This window comes from Polyergus mexicanus, unplaced genomic scaffold (genome assembly GCF_030449975.1).
Source record: "Polyergus mexicanus isolate NDT 795.1 unplaced genomic scaffold, iyPolMexi1.0 SCAF_4, whole genome shotgun sequence".
Lineage (NCBI taxonomy): Eukaryota > Metazoa > Arthropoda > Insecta > Hymenoptera > Formicidae > Polyergus > Polyergus mexicanus.
In genome coordinates this window covers 4,879,512-4,902,462 of record NW_027223324.1, presented here as the reverse complement: position 1 = coordinate 4,902,462, position 22,951 = coordinate 4,879,512, and the positions used below count along the sequence as shown (strand labels likewise).

General features: G+C 29.6%; 1 protein-coding gene across 4 annotated transcripts; it reads right to left on the bottom strand.

The window, feature by feature from the left end:
* Positions 1–92: 92 nt before the first annotated feature.
* On the bottom strand, positions 93–20,228 carry Npc1a (Niemann-Pick type C-1a). 4 transcript variants are annotated; one of them, XM_070294110.1, is made up of 20 exons: positions 19,818–20,228; positions 16,459–16,810; positions 16,056–16,348; positions 14,738–14,930; positions 13,581–13,712; positions 11,926–12,045; positions 11,611–11,828; positions 11,124–11,425; positions 10,425–10,622; positions 10,140–10,341; positions 9,730–10,027; positions 9,473–9,600; positions 8,963–9,217; positions 8,714–8,877; positions 8,492–8,604; positions 7,831–8,417; positions 7,301–7,489; positions 6,943–7,030; positions 6,141–6,232; positions 3,699–3,790 (listed from the first exon to the last, which is right to left on the bottom strand). In XM_070294110.1, exons 1-20 carry the CDS (start codon positions 19,950–19,952, stop codon positions 3,785–3,787), a joined length of 4,065 nt encoding a protein of 1,354 aa, XP_070150211.1. In that variant the 5' UTR covers positions 19,953–20,228; the 3' UTR covers positions 3,699–3,784. The 4 variants fall into 4 exon arrangements, with proteins under 4 accessions (XP_070150209.1, XP_070150213.1, XP_070150211.1 ...); XM_070294109.1 differs by having other exon boundaries at positions 3,703–3,790; positions 6,066–6,232; XM_070294108.1 differs by lacking the exon at positions 6,141–6,232 and having other exon boundaries at positions 93–3,790.
* Between the last annotated feature and the right edge of the window lie 2,723 nt (positions 20,229–22,951).

Genomic DNA, 22,951 nt, shown 5'->3' with positions numbered 1-22,951 from the left:
TAAACATGCAAATTTATCGCATACACGTACATACTATTAATATCGACTTTTGAAAATATATAATTAAATAAAAAACAATATACGAGACGCTATTGATGTATAGTACAAACAGGAGAAAATTTATTCGTATTTACGTGACAACACAGTACGCTTCGCACGTTATTTCGGATGCTTCTCTGAGTTACCTCATTTTTTTTTTTTTCGTTTATCCGTTATTACACTGAGTTATAATTTCATGCTTACTTTTTAATACTTTTTCATTTCACTTCATATTTATATAAGCTTCTATTGATATGCAATTCGTCATATACACGGTGCAATATAAATCGAAGATCAGTCACTATTATTATTCTTCAAATGGACCAATATAATACGTGTTATTAAATTTAACAGAAGATATCGCGTACTTCATACGTTTCCACACACATACATTTCCGCCAGTTGTTACATGTATATATATATATATATATACATACACACAGGACTTATACATTTTACACGATATACTTTTTACACAGTTTATAACATTTTAACGCAGTCATCTCTCTTCGTCTCTAAATATTCATCTGCACACAAGTACATCGCGGAATAACAACTCGACGAATATTAACAACTTCATGTAACGGAGTTTCTCCCTTTTTGTTGCATATCGTTTTTGACAATTGTATAAAAAAGTTATACTCCCCATAGAGAAAACACGTTTATATTCAAATCCACAGATAAAGAAATTCTCCTAAATCGGGAAATAAACATCAAGCGCGTAAAAAAAAGCGCATTGATGTATTAGAAATTAATTCGCGTATTAGTTTCTATGTATCGTACACGAGAACAAAGAATTAAAGACAATTCTAAATTTGTTATTGTTACACACGTACATACAGCTAAAGCGTCGTACTTTTCACAGAGAACTCTCACATCGACAAAGCGCACGAGTAAATAAAGTTGATGAATCTATACCACACTAAGAGAACCTAGTAATTAAAAAATATAATATAAGCTATCCCATTCTCGACCACAAGTGAACTTATCTAAATATTTTCGGCCAGATCGTAAGAAATTCACGCGCAAATAATGATCCACTAATAATAAAAGATTCTGATTATCATATAGCAGATACATGTATTTGTTTGAATTCTACGCGCAAGATTGTAAAATTTTCTATATATATATATATATAAAAAAAAAAAAGTAATCGAATTTGTTGTCTCTTGTGACTCGATTTTAACTATTTGAATCTAATATGACAAGTATACCTTGAGCTGATTAATTATTAGAGTTTGACAAAAAGAAGAAGGCTCCGTCCTCCTTCAAAATTTTTCGCTTACTAAGGATCGCAGTCACATTCTGGCACGTGTAATTTGAACGTAAAATGTGCGAATAATATCCAATACATAAACATAAGATAATTGATTTTTACGGTGCTTTTAATCTGTTATAAAACGTGCATGTATAGTATATGTTAGTGTATGTGTGTAAGGATATTCTCTAGACTAGTTCATGGGTTATTTTTATATGAGATTCAAATTTATGTCCCGTGTAATTCTTATCTAATTTGTATCTAACTCAACTATCGCGTTTATGGTAAAACTAGAGAAACTAAAGCTAGAGAACAATACATGTGTTTACTTTAATTTGAAGTAATGTCTCAACTTAACACCGGTAATATATTCGTGCTCGATTTGAAACAGTTCCCAATAATAATTGTAATAATTTATCTGGCGATTCGTTTCCGCAAAAAAATTAGTCATCAAAAATCAATAAACATGTATAGATTACTTTTATTTTTTAGGGTCTATCATTTTTAAATTTTTTAAAAATAGTCTCGACAGCCATGTGATAAAAAAAATAACAATAAATATTTGAATCTCACGGATGTAATGCTCTTTGTTGATCCATAGCGAGCCAGCAACAAGAAAACAAATCATTACTTTATCTGTGTATGTGTGTGTTATGTGGCCTTGATAATTAATTATAATTAATTATAATTAATATAATTTCTAAGACGGAGGTTACTTAAAAAATATACGAAGCATACACATATTTATAATCGACAATACTGATATTTTTTTTATACATTTCACGACGAAAACTTAATATTTAAGAATCATGGTAAAAATTTTTAAATTTGCACCATGGGCAAAGATACATATGACCCTGCCAAAATAAATCGACATTATAACAAGTTCCAATTTCTTATTATCAAACATTCATTAACGGAATTCCTACATTATTTTTGCATCCAAAGTTAATTGTATAAAAAGTCTAAAGCAATTTCAGATGCATGTATAAAGCAAAGTATATATTTAAAAAATGAATAATATATCTAGTAATATTCAGAACGGTTAGATCTAAGATCGCGTATACGATTCCATACGATTCCGTATACGACACCATGGATCTTACGGGTTAACGTGAGTAACTCGAAAACTTGAATCCTGATATAGATATCATTTTTACTTGTTTAATTAAATTTCGATAATCATTATGAATTCTATGTGTCTCATATACATCACATTTTTTTTTATTATATCTCAGATGTGGACGGCATAAGTAAAAACAATTATATTTAGTTACAAGAGTTCCAAATGCGTATTCATGCGTGAAATCTTAAAATATAAATATACGTGCAATACTGTTTTTTACATTACAGTCGATATTCTCTTTTCTAGCATTCCTCTAGTCCAAATTTTTCGATTCAGCTGTTTTTGTAAAATAGAATTTTTCTTTTGATGTATCATTTATTCCATATGTAATAAAATTAGAAACTATGAAAGATAAAGTGATATTTTTATTCTGTGTATTAAAAAAACTGAGAGAATAGTGAAAAAGAGAATAGAGAAAACGTTTCCGATAATTTTAAAAAATAAATAAAATCGACTGTATTGTTGAAAAAGAAATATTCTTTTATAATTTACATGTCGGAGAGATCAATAATATTTCGATACTCTTTTAACTATCGATATTTTAACGCAACTTTTTTTTAATATAAGTAATAATTGGATATTAATATCAGAGAAAAAAGGATTCACTTCACAATTGAAAAATGCATTTGTTTTAAAAAGAGGGAAATGCATTTTGTATCCATTACATTTATTATTATTATTCTCACTAAATTTACTTAACGACAAATATATAGTAAGAAAACAAATTCTCTTCTAGATAAATTATTTTACCTAATATCGATCGTACGACCGATCATTCGCAATTGCAATATATTTCTTTTTAAATTTAGAATATAGTCTGTGACGATGTAATATATTAAATTAAAAGTCTTGCCCAAAAAAATAAATATGCTAAAAATGACAAAAACCTAGGAATTATACAAATTTCTTTGTCGCTAAGAGTGCCAGATATGAACGTAGATGGACATATTCACCAATCACGAAAAATTTCATTGAGGATGATTCGCATTAAATTTTCTATAATTCGGAGAAAAGAAGGGCTCGTGCGACTTTTTGTCTCTCTTTCTCGGCTCGCAAGTCGGGTCAAATTAAAGGATATTATTGACACTTACCTAGTGAATCCACTAAGTGAATTACTTTCATTATGTTATGTCCCTTAAGTACAAAAATTATATTCGATTAAATCGGCGAGGTTTGATTTGAATGTTAGAACGTTACATGGTGATCAGTCACATCAGTGGGGTTCATACTGGCGTAGGAAGTGGTCGCGCATTGTTGGTTGTCGTTTTGGAGTAGAGGAGAGTCTGGCTGGTCACGTTGGTGACATCTAACTTCACTTTCGCTCGTGAAGTCGCGATTTTTTCTACGCCCCCGGCGCGACATCACGCCTAAAAAAAAAAAATACACACAAACAAAAAGACATAAATTAAGCATTCTAAATTCTTTTATCACACTGCATAACAAACTACTCCTTGCATACATTTAATTTTTTTTTGTCTAGCATTTTCTGTGTAGCATTTGTTTCTATACATGAAAAGCAATTTATAAGTCAAATTAAATATAATTTTCATGCAACGCCAAGAATTTCATCACCGAAAAAAAAAAAAAACACACACACACACACACACAACTTTAAGCACTAATAGCGATGATGCAATGTGATAATGCGATAATGACCCCATTTTGATTTACAATTAAGATTTTATTTGCCAATATACAATAATATATCTGCCACAAGAATTCTTTTAAGAATTTAGTTATAAAAAAAATTTTCCACATATCATCCATTATAACAACCGCATATAAAAAAAGTTAAGTTTATTTAATTTTAAATTGTAAAAAGAATAAAACAATTATATTAAATGTTATATGAATTTATTTGATTATTTGTTTAATTTATTTATATTGCAAACTTTATTGGAAATCTAAGGAAAAATTTATTATTTATATCATATTACTCTAATTTCTAATTTTTTCAATATTATGATAGATGCATATATTGGCAAATACTATACACTCAAGTTAAACAACTGAGATCTTGATAACAAAGTATGGAAAAATTATATCATAATTATCTTAAAATTCTAAAGAAAGATATATTGAAAAGTTCAGTGTAAATTTTAAAAACATCTTGCATGTAATATTATAAAGAAATACGAAAGACGAATGCAAAGTGAGCACCATATGAAATGATCTATATGTTTCTCTTTACCAGTGATAACTTCTATACATTTCCATATCCCTGTTACAATAAACAATTTTATAGCAGCATACAATCAATCTAGGAATTTAATCATAGGATTCGACAAAGAACTGTTTGATTATCAAACGATACATGATCTGGGAAATATTTTATATCTTGTAATAATATGCAAAACATATGTACATTACATGCTATAGAATATGTGTTAGATATAGTGCAACATATCTACCGATTAGTGACAGGAATACATACAAAAATGCGATTTACAAAAGCATAAACAAATAGAAATAATATATAAATTATATATAAATAACATAAAAGAAAATAAAAGAAATAACATATACCACACCATAAAATAGAAAATTAGAAAAGCACATTTCTAAAAAGCTTTTCTCCATTCTAATAACTCATCAAAATAACCAAAAAGATATCAAACATAAATTTTAAATGCAATTACTAAAGAATTTATATATATATATATATAATATAAAAGTAGTATTGTGTGCATTGTTAAATGTGTATTATAAAGATCAATTACCATTTTTTATAATTTTTTATAATTATTAACAGAAATTTTAAACAACATATCTTATATAATTGTGCAGATTGTTAGCTTCCATAATAATTTACATACAAAATATTACATATAATTTTCTATTATAAAAGATATTATCCATATTATTTTGTCCACATATGCACCAATGCAAATGTTCCCTAATCAATCTTATATATTAAGGTTTTAAACTTTAAATTTTAATTTGTTAAATTAAAAAATTAGATTATCTTTTTTATATAGAGGTAGAAGAGCATAAGTGAAAGAAGGAGAAAGAAGAATGTTGTTAATAATATCTAGAACTTTAGCATGTATCATTTGATAATTGTAGAAAAATAACAAGTAATGTGCTTGCGAGTTTCTTGCTATTTGGAAATAAATAATATTGTATGGTAAACATATTAAGAAGAATATATACAGTTATGTAAACTTAAAATGTAAACTAAAAAGAGATTACCAGTTTACTCTCTCTATTTCAATCTATATCAAATTTAAACAAAAAATAAAAGATAAAGAATATGAGAGATCTGGTATTATATAGAAAATTGCACCTCTTGGATATCTCTTAGATAATTAATTAAAAATATAATAAAGTGAATTGACAATATTGAATAATATCTTAAAAATAATTTTTTCTGCATTGTGTGGAATAAACAATATATGGAAAACACATGTGCGACACATTTTGAAAACAGGATAGAATTGCCAGTACTGTGATCTGTAATTTTTAACAACGATGTCACTACCGTTATGTGTTGTTGCGCACGTATTCCAACATACCAAAATACATGCGCAATGATAGCGACATCGTCGTTAAAAGTTACAGAATTGCCGTACAGGAGACTTTATCACAGTGCAGATGTTCTGTTCTTTTGTTTTTTTAACTCAGATACCCAATTTTGCATACCTATCTCTCGCATTCGAGCACTTTGAACGTAGGTGTGATTGTAGTGGGTGTAGGAGGAGAATTGTGTTTGCTTACACGATGATTCAGGGATGTCTCTTGCACGTTGTCCAGGTTCCCATGCATCGCTCTTTTGTGATTGGCCAACTTCTCCCTATTCATGGGTGAGCCTAGAACCACCAGGAGCCATAACACCAATCGATATTACTCAGAATTAAAGAATTGATTCTTCTCAGTAAAGAAGACTAAGCACAGGCACCATTAATGCAGAAACATTTGGCGTAAAAATATCTCAGTGTAATTTCCTACTGGCTGTACAATCTCTGTCGAATTCGCAAAGCTGCTCGTATTGAACGCAAGAAAGAGATCTTTCTACACATTCATGTTATGCAAATAGGGATATGAAAATAGGATTTTAATGTAACACTGGTGTGCCCATAAACAAAAACAAAGATTATTTGTTATCTTTCCCCCAAGCATTGACATGCTTACGACAAATCTGAAAGAGTACAGTCATTCTGCTATCAAGTGTGTGCCACTATTCAGCGGTAAACTCCAAATTTACATAAGATATGTTTCATACAATGTGTAAGCAATGATAGTACTTTTGTGTATAAACAACATAAATTTTAATATAAAATAATTGAAAATGTGTAAGTCAGAGAGCTGAAATAATATAGCTTTTCTACATTGTGATCTTTCCCTATCATCACATATAGAAAGCTACAAGTTTGAGATAAGATAAAAGCAAAAATGATAAATCTAAAATCAGAAAAGACTTGGATTAATGGAGACATAATCCAAGACCTTTCCTGCATATATATATATAATTATATATAAAACGGCTGTCATAATTATATATATGACAGTGTTTCCTCACCTATATAACTAAGTAATACTGGCAAAAAGATGAGACCATGCGCTGCTCCAAATAGTACAATACCCAGATACATTCTGAAGTAAAAGACCTGCAAATATTTCTTAGTTGAGTAATGCTATAATTTTATGCAATTAAAATAACAAAATGCACTCGCCAATTATCTAATTTATGATTAATTTGCAATTAATAATAAGTGAAAACTGAAGAAATTATTCTAAATAAATTGAGAATGAATATGAAAAATAAACATATTACAATTTAATCGCTCATACCAAATGCATATTTTTTGATAATAAATTTGGCACAATATTTCAATAAGCCAATTAACGTCCTACTTATGATGAAACTAAAAACAAACCTGGAAAATTTGGCTCTTTGCAAAGCCCAGGACTATAATACCACCAAACTTTGTTAATGTGATACCGCTAAATACCGAGCTTCCCATATTCGTCAACGCATCTGCGACTCTGTCTACTCTAGTTGCTTGGACCGATACCGAGAAAGAATGCACTAGATGACTGCAAAACTCGACAGCTATACCAACTGCCTGCAACAGCATTAATTCATTTTTCATTAATTTTTCTTATCAATTTTCAATAAATAACAAAAAAAAGAAAAATTCATGAATGATAATTTATATTCATTATCGAAGGTACTAAAAAAAATAAAATATTTATTATAGGAATGTGACAATAATAAATGATTAAAAATAAAAGATGGAAAAATTATTAACTGATTTATGATAAATACTATTTCATTGTTTTGTTTATAAATTATTCTAAAACTCTCATTGTAAAGTGGAAAACTATGAAAAATATTCAGATACTAATGGATTCACACAGTAATACTACAAATAGATATCTGCTGTTCTCATAATAATTAACTTACCATGACAAGATTCACCAGAGACACTGCATTCAGAGTTATATGCCACCAATACATTAAGCCACCAATATTGACGACGATCATTGTGATCGTAATTAGAACAACTAGCGATGAGAAAATGTCCAAACCCATCAGCAAGAAAGTAACCACAAAAATAGCAAGCAATGAGATTCCTATACTTTGCAATGTGTCAGGCCACATGGTCAGGTACTGCTCGTAAAATACGTAGAAAACACTATATGGAAAAACTTCCACAGTAGTGTTTTCATTGAGATGTTTCATGTTACAGTTGAGCATATCTGTAATGTTAGTTGCTACAACTCTGGCTGCTCTCATCGATTCATAATAATCAGCTGAAGTCTTGAGGATGGTGTGATAAGCCATGAAATATGAAGCGCCAACAGTCGACAGTCCTGTGTTAGGATCGATCATATAATTTACACCGTGCCCGTAAGCTGCATGACCTCCTTTAGCGCAAGTTTCGTCAGGATTATCTTGCAGGAAGAACGATACGTATTTGTCGAAATCCATAGGCACCGGCCTATTGTATTTGTTCAAAGTGATGTTGCAACTAGGACAATTTCCACGACCTGCGATTCAAGAATACGTAAAATAGTAAAGTATATACGCAATTATAAAACATTTTTATACAAAAAATATATACCATTATGTGGACAGAATGAGTTGTTCGCAGGAAAGTATTTGCAACAACCGGGTAATCCAGACCAATCGATATAATCGTCCATCCAAGATGAAGCAGGTTTAGCTATATATGTTCTAAAAAATTAAAAAAAAGGAAACATTTTGATATAAAATCCACAAAAGAAAACAAACAAGGCATAATAAATCATTTATTCGTAAAACTTTTACAAATGTTGCATTATACCTATTCGGTTGTTTGGACGCTGTAAATATTTGAGTTGATACTGAATCACTGTTACAATATTGTCCACCGCAAACTAGATTTTGCACTTTAGTATCTGAATAATTTAGGCCATCTTTAACAACGAAATACATCGGTGGTCCAATGGATAAGTAATTATTCAAGAACTGCAAAAGAAGTGTAAAGTTTAGTATTTTTGACGACTCATATTTAACGCGAATATTGATGCTCTAAATCGGTCACTGGACGTACTTTGAAATATTTAAGCACAAAACTATCTTCGGGCATAGAGAGCTCTTGATCTAGGCCAATTTCGATGTGTGGTATTACAGCGATACTACTGCAGAGCCAACCGAAAAACACGATCATCACGGCCGCACGAACCCATTTTTGCAATAATAACGGTACGTATGCAACTTTGAAAATTTTATATAATATTCCATCTACCACTTCTTCTCCATCATCACGCTTGGAACGAATAAAGCAACATACATCCAGTCTGTTGTTCTAAAATTATGAAAATGACCTTTATGCATTAAACGTAATGATTGAATAGAATATATAATGAACAAGAACGTATAATAATAAAAATTAAGTTTTTACGAACTTCTATTAAATATACAAAATATTTTATTGAATTCTATTCTATTATTCTATAAAATATATAGAAAAAATATTAATTATATAATTATATAAAAATTTCTAAGCTTAAAATAAATTCAATTTTTAAAATCAATTTCTTCCATATTATTAAGTACATACCGCATGCCGAATTGTGTCAAGCGCTAAGAGACTGACGAAACATGTAATTTGCAATATAAAGTCCACCAATAAAGCCATTCCAGCATAAAGAGCAAACGCCTTTACAGCAGGCATATCAGAGAGGCCGCCTATATGTCAATAGAAAAAAAAAAAAAAAAAAAAACGAATTATAACAAACCTTTTTCGCATATACGAAAACAATTTCATTCTCTCATTTTTCAATTTATGTATAAGGCTCACTATGTATCAACACATACCTAAGAAGAAGCAACAGCTTTCTGATATACTAGTGAGTAACATACTAGGGCCGACTTGACCTAGTGTACGTCCAATATGTTCCGGAATTGATTCGTTCGGACGTCTGCCCTCTCTCTGATGAGTTTGAACAAGAATAAAAATATTGTCTACTCCGACTGCCAGTACCAAGAACGGAATGACTTCAATGATAATCAGCGTAGCTGGTATACCAATAAAGCCGAACAGTCCGACCGAGCAAATCACGGATGCCAGTACTATAAGCACACCTCCAAGTCCAAGAGTAATTTTGGAATCGTGCTGAAATATAAATATCGATTATATATAAAAATATGATTATATATAAATGTTTGTTTTTTGTGTGAGATGAAAAACAAAAATGACATAGCAATCACATGATATAGATTCTCACCAAGAGACGAGTGCACGATCTAATTTGACCGAGTGATACTGCGATGTATCCAAACATGATGACATATGATATCAGAATGGTTACAATGTCCGATTGTGATTCACGATTCAATTCATCCTCGATAGACCGCTCGGACGTGTACGCAATGTCCATAAATGCCGGCTTTCTCGTTGCAGTCCAATTTTTCATAAAGTTAATAAAACTAAAATTGAAAGAACGGTATATACATATATATATGACAATCTTACTCAGTCGAATTTAGTGATTGAGCAAATGCATATTTACCTTTCTTCCCATTCCATAGCAGGAACCAATTTTGCTTTATTGTGATAATTGTTTACAAGAATAGTAAGGATTATAGCAGTTGCCTTTTCATATGGTGGATTATGAAGATCATGTCCTGGAGGCAAAAATCCACCTACTGCGATTGCCGGATCTACAGGACCACCATAAAGCGCAAGACATTCAGGATTATAGGAATTCCTAAAAGAAAGATATACAAAAATAATATCATAAAACAATACTGTTATGTGTATAAAATGTCCAAGAAACATTACACTTGCTTCTTAAGCACACTTCTTCATTAATGGTTACATAAATTGTTTTATCTTAAATCTTTAAATTATCGCGATCCTAATCTAAACTTTTTTATAATACTGTTTTTTTTTATTATTATTATGACAAATTTATCTCGTGAAGTAAGTAATGTAGTTTGTTTTTCGAAATAATGATACTAATTTTTTCTTTATATAAATTTGTATAAATTTAAACATTTTCTAAAAGTCAGCTTCTTCATCTTTATCTCGTAATAATTACGGTCTATACATATATACTTCTTGCAACAATTTACAATGTTCACTGTTAATGCTATTGCTAGTAATATTTTACTTGTGTTATCACAAAAGAATTATTCACATATTACTCGATATAAATGAATAAATAAATAAATATTATTAGCCTTCACTTTTATCACTCATTACTTACTGAGAACAAACTCTGAAATGATCCAAATAGTTGACTGTATAATTGCCTTCGTCTTCCGAACTCTCAAACTTTTCTAAACTGTCTTGCCAATAACCCCAAATACTTTGAATAGCACATTGCGATACCGTCGTCGGCCCGGTAAATGGTCCAGTTAAAGGAGCAAAACATATATCCGCTAATGTGTAATTGTTAGAAGTAATTATACGCTTGATTCCTTCTTGCAATTCAAAGACTGTTTTTAAGAAAGTATCGTTAAACACAGGTCCGAATACGATTAGTCCATTAGACGTGTTGTGCACAATCTGTAATTAACATCAACAATTATACATAACACATCAAATCAAAGCTAACATAATTTATTTCTATGTTTTATGATAAGCAATAATTACACAGTTTTTCTTTACTTGAAAAATACATATGATAGTATAAATCAATATAAATTGTTTTGCAAAAATATAACAATCTAATATATTTCAATAGTACATACATTCGGTAAGCCGATGGAAGTGATAATAATCTGTTCGTTTCGATAAAATGGCTCAAAGTGTTTATCGAAATATTCCCTTTCGATACGTGATCGGGAATGCGGAGATGCCCACAATTCCACAGGATCTGTAGTAACTTGCATATATTTTATGCCATGTCCTAAAGCAACAATAAATAGAAAGCCAAGGAAAAGTATTAGCCAAGGTCGAGAGGCGCAAACTGCAACAGAATCATTAATCATTATAATGCAATATCATGATATAAAGAAAGTTTTGCTTATATAAAATGTAGAGTGTAAAAATAGTATTTTGCTTACCTGTCCCCCATTTGCAAAAGAATTCTTGCAGAAATTTGTCCGTTCCAGCTCCAAGCTTCTCAATGAAAGTAGATTGTTCCTGGTCAAATCCGCTTGGTATCTCGTCAGTTGATATAACACCTAAAAACATTTATATCAAGTATAACAAATTCCAATTTATAAATAAACATTCGATTAAGCACTATTATATAGTTTCAACATCTTTGAATAAGCGTGTTTTGCAGATAACTAGTATTCGGTAATATATAACTAATACAATAATGTTACAAATAATCAACATTGTAAAATAGCAAAGACTATAGAGAAAAATATGAATTCCTAAAATAAATAATATATATGAGGTTGACAATAAAATAAGAAGTAAAATGTCTTAAATATATAATTATAATAAACAGTAACTGTAACAATATTTTATTATATTACACATATGTTAGAAAAAGATAAAATTATTTAGGATAAATACACTTCCTCAATTCAAATTAACTTAAAAATATAAGAAATTAATATTTTTTAATTATTAGAACTAGTGTCTTGTTAAATTACAATATAAAATAGCTGTTATCAATAAAATAATATAACTTGTATAGAATTTTTGTTACAATTAAATATTAAAATTTAAGGAACTCTCCTTAATAACATTAGAGATAAAATGCATTTTACTATAATTATGCAAAAAATACAAAATAAATGAAACGATTCTGTGCAACGTGCTTGTGAGTTTTCATTATTTTAGAGATAGTATCTTTTATTTAAATATCACATATTGGACATCAAAACATTCCTATTTATTTCGCTTATAATTCATTTTTTTTTTTTAAATCACTTTCCAATGTTGTTATGGAGAAATATTTTTATATTAAACTCATCTAGTGTTAAACACCACATCTTACTTATCTTCTAATTCATTATTTAAAGCAGCATTTATACTAAACTACTATACTAAATACTAAGCAAAATACTAAGTTTTGTAGACCATTCTTAATATAAAAGAAAACATACATTTGCACAACACAATTTTTGTGAGCAAGAAATCTTTATATAAATATTCTAGTTGTGTTTAAAAAATTATATATACATCCGTTCTCTCTCTGTCTCTCGTTTGTCACGTTTAAAAATACTCTCAATAAAAATTATTCTCGTGAAAACTTTAAATATTATTATATACTCATAAAATATTATTATGTAATGTAAATGCAGCATCATTAGAATATGATCTCATCGCATGCTTTTTATCAACTTCTTGCCAACCATGCTTCAAATACTTCAAGTATTTGTCTTATTTTTATGCATTTGAATCTTTATTGCAATCGCGCAGTAAATTAGTAAAAATTCACTATAATGTGTGCATGTGGATATGCAATATTGCATATTGTGACATGAAAAGAGATACGCAGGTTAAAGAGCTTAATGCTATAGCTGAAACTAAGTTTGATAAATCTAAATGGGAATGTACTTGAAAGAAAATTATCTAATACATAATTGACATCCATTGGCAGGAATAATCTGCAGGGCTAAAAGTAAAGAAAGCAAAAGAAACAAAGAAATAAACGAAGCGATAAAAGCAACAAAAGACAAAAAGAGAAATATAAAACAAGAACGCAATAACGATTACAATTGCGAACATCGAAGATATTTTTAGAATCGAAAAAACCTACTAGAACGCTTAGACTGAAGTGGGCTGTCTTCTTGGTCAGCGGCAAGGGCAATACGAGCACCATCTCCTGGGTGGTGTAATCCGGCAGCTAGCCGTCTACCCACCTGTCTTCCTACCTCCTCCCCTCGTGCAACTATACATACGCGCACACCATACATACACAACTTGTATAGTTTGTATAGTCTGCATTTTTCTCATATATATAAGTATCATTTATGCGTATTAATTAGTTAATATAAAAAAATATTCCATTCGTACAAAAAATTATTTGAGGAAAATCTGATTATTATCAGAATCTAAACACGATAGAATTATTAAATATGTATTAGTTGAAAGAATAATAAATTAATTAGAGTTAGTGTGCAAATGTTAATATTATCATTTCTAGAAAAAAATTCTCATGTGTCATGATTTACAAATTACAAACATATCAAATGTTGAATGAGTTAAAGTTGATAATAATTTGCTAATAAGAATGTAAAAAAAAATTAATTTTTTAAAATCAAGTTTCAAATAATTGATATGTAATATCTCTTCCGCAAAAATTTTATATAACATTGAATAGTTATTATCATTACAATAATAACTCATAAATGCGCTTGAATAATTATAAACGTATAAATCATAACAATTCTGAATTTTTTTAATGCTTCTCACAAAAATAATGTTTGTTCTTTTAATGTTCGTAAGAAAAAAAGAAAAGAAAAACGAGAATTTCATGAGATATTATACATGTTTCTTCTTGAGATTTAAATAAAGTAAAAGAAGTGCAGAAGGACCCACAAATTAAGATAACTAGCAACAATAGAATATATCTAAATATAACCATTACAAAAAAATTAATCACACTATGAACTCATTAATTTCACACGTGTCTCTCTTATTATCTCCTTATTTATTTTACATAATTAATTAGAGATGTGATTAATAATCAAAAATAATATAAGTTAACTACAATTAGTTATTAGAATACTCAATAAATTACCAAAGATAAATTATATGCAAAATATAGTTAAAAAAAAGATAGCTTTAAAGTTGAAAAAAAGCACACTCTATTTTTCATTTACATAATTTGTGCTAAAATAAAATTTCGCAAAAATTTTTCTTTATACATATACACCTTTATACATATGCACGAAACAAGGTTGAGTTTCTTACCTATACGCTTCCTATGGCTGAAACACATCATTAACAGAAGGAAAAGGCAGGTGCCGCAGACAAAAATAATTGTCATTATAACTTCATAACCATCATAACCAAATATTGAAAACGGTTTTGGAAGTGGAGGCACCGGTGGTGGTATTGGACAACTTTGTTCACAATCAACACAACTGCAAGCTGGAGTGTTTTTCTACAAAAAAAGTTAGATTTGAAGAAGTGCAGATTTTTCATTGTGCTATCTTTTGTGCATTTATTTCATATCTTATAAAACATGGTTTAGCTAGACATAAGTGTTTTTATACGTTTTATTTATACAAATAATATATCAATCATGATAACAAATTAACACAAAGTAACTCACCAGAAAAAAAATATAGAAAAAAGTACAACTTTTATAGATTTTTACTCTCTCTCTCTCTCTCTTTCTCTCTCTATTAAAAATGTATAGAAATTTAAATAATTTGAATATTTCTAGTGTTCTCATACATATTTATATAAATAGAATAAAGTAACTTCATATCTTAAATATGTCGGTTATCAAATATAGAAAATATTTTTCTGTGTTAGAAAATTACATATTTAAAAATTTAAAAATAATAATCTTAAGAATTTTTTTTTGTGATATTTAACTCCCTTATAATTGTACAGATTGTTTGTAAGATTTTTATATATTATTCATCAAATATAGAAAAATTATTCAAATATTCCTATTTTTGAATTATGAAAGATGCAGTATTAAATTTTCATGCACATATATGTCAATAAAAAGTATACATTAAAAGTGTATATCATGAAATTAATAACTAGCTTGTTTTCTTCTTACCTACTATAATACCTATATGCAATAATTGTATTATGTGCATAATTGTAATATGTGCAATTAAAAACTTGTTATACCAATGTCGAATAACAAAATAAAAAAAGTACATCTGCAATGCTATTCACCTACAAAAGTCTAATCAAATCATTCCTGTCCTTTTTTTAGATGTATTATGTAAGTTTCAATAATTGCTGCTTATTGTCTTACTTGCATTTATACAATATTATTATATTTTATACATAAAATATAATAATTATTTATAAAACTCGTGTATTAACAAGAAAGTGTAATTCGCTATTGTATTTAAAAAATCTTTACAAAAGGAAAGTATATAGTAAGTGGATTAGCATCCAGTGGATATAGCTTGCTTATTAGTATGTTTAAACCTTGACAACGTTAATAAATCTAACAAGCTCAGAAGAGCTATATATGTATGTGTGTGTGTATTCCATAGCTGTTAAGTATACTGTATATCTTTCTGAAAATAATACTAACGTTCAGCGCCTTACTGCATGGCGTGATTACAGGATCTACTGGTGTAAACGAACCAATAGGTCCATCAGTATTTTTATATGTAATTTGGAAAGGTACATAGATATTATTCTCTGCATCACCCATAAAGTGGAACCATTTTAAAGCAGTGCACCTACTTGCACCCCATTCTCCGCACATTATATCCAGCGCTAACTGGCCTGTGCTCGGCACTGATACCTTATTGCACGAGTTAAACGTTCCTTCAAGATACTTATTCGTTATGTATAAATCTATTCCATCAACGTATTGTACATCTGAAAAAAGGAATTCAAAATCATAAAATCGCATATCGAGAAATGTTGAGAGAAAACATTAAATTTCAAACGAAATATCAATGTATATACAATATTATATGTATAATTACCGCTCGCCTCGCCTGTCTTCGTAACATTAATAAATTTGCTTTGGTTAGCGGCGCATGTATAATCGCAAAAGTGTTTTGCTAAATTATCTAAGCAACTAGGACATCTTTTTAAAAAATTGGATGCAAGCTTGAGATTTGCATCCATTGTAATAAGTTGGTTCATGTCGCAGCAAGTATTAATTCCTTTGCCATTATCCACCAATAAATGTGGACAATTTTTAGCCAATAATTCCTGTCCCTCGGAACTCAATGGTTTCGCTGGCCCATCATAAACACAATATTTTTTGTGCATTGCTCCATCCATATAACATTCTCCATACCATATACAATGACTATTTTCATCACTGGCGACCTGTTCAGAAATAATACAAAATATCTTTAAACTTTCATTTCACGTAATTCACTCTTTCGCATATATTATAAAAACAACGCTCTAAAATTAACTTTACAAAAAATATTTTTTCCACTTATATATATAAATATAAAATGTTTGTTACACTTTTAATATTAATATTATATGTCACTTGATACGCGATAAGGTTTACTGGCCGCGCTCACGCAAGACACATATGAAGATATAGAATATTGCATGAAACATCTTCTAATTGAGTTCTTCATGACCTATGTATTAAAGCTTGATATGGGATTTATTTGAGGCAATGAGCTGAATTAATGATTTAATTCACTTAATTTAAAGCAGAGCATTGCATGAAGACCTCTATAAAGAGGAATAACATTTGCTTTTTACAAGATATTTCTATACAGTAAGATATAAATATTGATGATTATATAACATTAATGTTAAAATAATAGTGATGATTATATAACATTAATGTTAAAATATTGCTTTATCTTCTAAAATTTTAAATTATATTATTTAATACATTTAATCAACTTCTTAATAATTGAAAAAAAAAAAATATATATATATATAATATCTCTCTTTTAATATTATTTACAATAAATATATCCAAGTGTTAATTAATGAAGAAAAAGATTAAAAAACCAAAATCTTTTAAGAAGATAAAAAATAGATACATTATTTATATATATTTGTAAAATAAATATATATTTAACAAAATTTGTTATAACATTTATCAGACATAAAAAAACTAATTTTTTTTTAATATTACGCAAATATTTTTTAAATAATTTGCAAGACAATCATTAACTGAGAAGAAAATCTTGTACAAATAATAATTAATATATCAATTTTTACTTTAATATATATATCATTATTATATTTCATCTATTACGCTATTTCATATTTTGAAGTAAACATTTATTTAGAGAAAAAGAGAAGAAGAGAAAACTTGTATAAATATATAAAAAAAAAAACGCCTTTGTGTTTTTCTCGTATTAATTCATGATAAAACCGATGCGCCGTATCAGCTTTGTGTGTGAGTCATGCGTTTATAAGGAATCATATAAGTCACGCAATGGGCGTTATACTTTAGATTATGTTCGGCACGAGCATAAGAAAGTGTTGCTAACTGTCTTTATAAACAATCTCGGATCATTAATACGTGATGACACGTATAAAAATAAAAAAAAAAAAAAAAAAAACCGCATAAATTACATTCTTATCAATTCTAACGATCCGAAAGGAGATAAAATTTTATTGCCTGGAGTATCCTTTTTTTTTGTGTCGGATAATTTGACTTACATAATGCGTATGTATATAGAGAAGTTTACCAATCATTTAACGATCAATTTCGCATGCATTATACGATTGTAAAAATTCATTCGAATAAGTCTTAATCGATATATACTATGATATATAATATACAATACATATAAAAACAAAATGCTTGTCCGAGAATAATATATAAATATATATATTATTGATAATAACAGAGCTTTATTTTTAACCCACGCTCCTTTGTTTTCCTTTCTTTCTTTCGGATAAACGCGAACGTAAATAATCGTTCAATGAAATCAGCTGAATAACACAAGACGGCACGAGATAAATTATATTTCACGATAGACTCATATGATATATGATACGTAAGGACTGTTTACATGATCATATTTACTTGTTATTTTTAAACATTGATAAATGATTCGAATATATTATTTCTCGAGAAAGAGAGATTAAATTCCCAAGATACTATATATATACACAATATAATAAGATATATATCTTTTAAAATAAATTCATTCATGGAATTTTCTGATTTCATTGAACATCTATATAGAAGATATATATTTAAATCTATTATGTATTGATGAATATATTTTTAGAGTGAAAAGGAGAGTTTATTGTTAGTAAAGCGCAAAGTATATTTCCTTAAGAGATCAAAGCTCTTATACTTGTTTGAAAAAAAGTTCTATTTAAAAAAAGATATATATATATATATATCTCAAACATTTTTTTATAGTTAATTTTTATCAATATATATGTAACGTATATTTTGACAAAAATTAACTATATATATATGTTTTATATTATGAAAAATATAAACAACTTGCAGTGAAAAAGATCAAAGTTATTGAATAAGCAGCGCTTGTATCACACGAAGCCGCATTGTTTGCCTTGATATGAAACGATCAATCATCGCTCACGCCGTTTAGCGCTTAATCACTTGCGACTGATTCAATCTTGCTCTTTTATTTGCGTTACATTAGTCATAGATCGGAGAAGGGGAAGAAGATAAGGGCAAACGCACGCGAGTTAAAACGAGACTGTGCGACGTGATAATTGGACCAAGGTGTTCCAGAATTACGTATTTTCCGCGTCGTCCCAAGGCAACAATTATTCAGATTCAATGACGCGACACCTGGTGACACCTCGTAACCGAGTCATTGTTGATTTGACAAAGATTCACGAGTCGATAAAAATATATAAATATATATATATATATATATATCGTTTCTCGCTGACCTTGACACAATAAATAATCAGCGTGTGTCATCGAGACGGCAAATCTCTCGCGGACGAGTCGCGCGAAAGTAGCATAATTAAATATTAATAAATCCCACGGGTATATATACATAACAGGACGACGACTGACTTTCTCGGAATTCTCGGCGATCAGTCGATGTGACGTCAGACAGCGCGCTCGCGCGCTCGTCTTTGCTAATGCCAGGTGTGGACAATGTAATACGTAGCACACGCACATATCGTGCGTGCATGCGCGTGTATGTGGTGTGTTTGTATACGTGTGTGCGTGTGGTTGAGAGACGAGAGGGAAAAGTAAGGCGCAGCGTGAGACGGGGGCGAAAGGAGGGGAGAAGAGATTTGACGCACGCGCGGCGCACATGCACACAAAGCTTCGCGAAAAGGACGCGGCGCACAATAATATTTAGCATAATAGTCTCGTTCGCGTATATATATATATCGCGTTACTATTACTCACCGGACTCGCTAGGCTAGACAAGGTCAACAGTAGGAGAAACAGGGGCCAAAGTACACCGCCGTCGTAATACATCGTCGCGACCGCACCTGTCAAAGTCCGACGACGATTCGCGACCGTTGAACTAGTCCTGTGCATCGCGCGCGGCGATCGCACTTGACCGCAGGACCGTGTCACGCCCGGAATTAGTTTTCCTCTACGCGTACGTGCTGTCACCGCGGCACTTAATCCCTCGACGACTCGACTTTTGATAGACGATTGACGTTAACGTCAATCACGAAATGATCATCGCCGCGAAACACCACGGACGAATCCCGTCTACACTCGCGCGCAATTCCTCTCAACGTTCCGCGACCGAACGACGACCGATCACACCGCCGTCTCGACAGCAACTGCCACCGACACATGACGGTCGAACCGTCAAACTCGTTATGTACGTCATCGACTCGCTCGGAGCGCCATCCGGCGACGCTCGGTCGATTTAACGGCCATAGAGTATATAGGAAATATAGAAAGCTTTCCGGCGGGAAAATACAGGTAGGCGCAACGTCACGCAATTGGCTATCGAATAGAGAATTTTTTAAATGTAAAGAAAATTGTTCTATTTGATAATCAATCGTATGATGTGTTTTTTATCGGAAAGCTCCCATGGAGAGAGCAACGGCAACGCGAGAAAAGAGATGGCGATTCTGACAGATGCCTGATCGATTATGATTTTCTTTTTCTATTAAAAGAGAATATCTGAGAATGTTCTCTTCGATTTTTATTTATCCAGTTAGCAAGCGCACCTGATTTCAACGTCAAATAACGTCTTATGGACGTCAAATAATGTGATTTTGACGTTAAATGACGCGCATTTGCTACAAATATTATTATATCAAATATTATTTCATCGACTCGTGTAAATTATATCATTGATACACGATACAAAGATTCGATCAAGTGTATAAAAATTCCAATAAATCATATAATCAATCAATTAATAATACTGATATATTAACACGAATTATTCCAAAATTGAATTTTTACTTTTAAAGTAAATCGCGCTCAAACAATATCTAAACAAAAGAATAAATTATTCTTGTGAACGATAAGCGGATTAAAAGTAAAATTAACACGCATTTATTCTCTGTTAGCTATTTCCAATCTTGAAAATATCGATATTCCTAATCTTTAAAATTGACGACATCGAAATTATCGAATATGGTTTAGAGTTTAGATAAAGCTGTAGATATATATGTCTTTATGTCAGTCAAAAGAATAAATTATTCTTATGAAAAATTAATGTGAGTTAAAAATAATTAACAGAAATTTATTTCGCGTAACAATTTCTTATCTTTTTGAACGTTCTATGTAGCAATATCTAATTTTGAAAATTCAGGCATACAATTAAATTTCGAAATTATCGAGAATCAGGCTAAGATATAAAGTATGTAAAGTATATGTGTACATATTTAGATATAGACAATTTGTTCCATTTCTTATCTATTCACTTTAATCTTTGATTTAATCTTTAATTATGACAAGCAATGTGTATTAAGTATAATTAAAGAACGAATTGTCATTATTTATTCTTAGAAATACGCGTTAAACGACATTTCTTTCCTAAAAAAGATATATCGATTGTGAACAACTGATTTAATACGAATAGTTTTTTGCGACTCGCTATGTGTGACTTAACGTTACTCGAAATAATCCGATAGATTTACGAAAATGCGATAAGATGCGTTACATGAAAGTTCGTAAAAATTTGTACGATTATAAAGTATAACAGATGCTAAATGTTCATATCAATTCGTCTGATCACGATTTAATGTATCAGATAAGGAGAGGACAAATCGTGCTCATGAATTTTATCTCTTCTTGAAAGATACAATACATAATTCATTATTCGAATAATACATACGTAGTTCTGTAAAAACGCAATTAAAGTTTTACTTAGTTTGTGCTATTTTTTATATTAAAGGAAATTTTTGGAAAGATGCTAAAATTAATTAAAATATAATTGTAGACTTATTTTATTACGCATTAAATATTAAATGCGTTAGGTTCTTTTAGCTTTTATCGTCGTAAAGCGATCTTAAAATTCTTTTTTAATTTATCTCTAATCAATTAATTTTCTATGCATATTTTTTGTATAGTCATTATATTAACCTTCGTTCTTTGAATATAATTCGCTAAAAATGGATTCCTGCTTTGCATATAGCATTTTACGCTCGTGATTCAGCAAATTTAATGTATTTCTTGACTTCTTTGCAATATTTGTAGAAATTTTTGTCGACGTACTGATATTTCTATAATATATTTTATTATATTTATAATGTTTTTAAAATTCCTATATGTCATTATGATATTTAATAAAAATGTAATTTCTCAATAATTATTTTTATAAGAGATTTTTTAAGATTGTTACGTTAAAACTTTTTTTGTTAAAATTTCAAACAGAGATACAAATCAAATCATTATTCGTTACTCCTTAACAAAAATTATGTATTTTTTCGTTCATGCAACTTTTATGAAAAAAGTCCAAATAGAATTTGACGATTTTTTTAACGAAGTTGCTATTTATACATTTTGTCAAGGTATTTTAACAATTATAGAAAAAAAAAATTAATAAAAAGAAAAATCAATTATTCTTTTAAACAACTCTATACGTCTTCTTATAAGTCTTCTTAATAATTTACGATCGTCTTCATTTATTTCCAACGTATTCATTATATCGCTGCAAACATGCGTGCAATCATATAATCTTTTACACACCGGAAATATCATTCGGGTCTGCACGCATATCGTATATTTATTCCAAACTGACAATCTTGTTTACGAAATAGTTGTTTTTAGAGAATGAATGATTTTCTCTCTTCCTCTCTTCTTTCCTCGTTATTTTTTATTCTCTTCTCTTAAAAAAGTTCAGATTTTGATTTAATTCTGCTTACAGTCATCTCATTTTAGATAGGAGATGTGAAATGCGTGGGTGAAGTGGAATATTTACAAAACAAAAAGAGATAAATTCGAAAAAAATCGATAAAACAGAATCTTATGATTAGGAAAATAAAATTGATTAACAGCTTCTTAATTGAATTGATACTCTTATGATTTGCAAGTCATGCATGAAATTTTTTGTATCTCGTCTTATT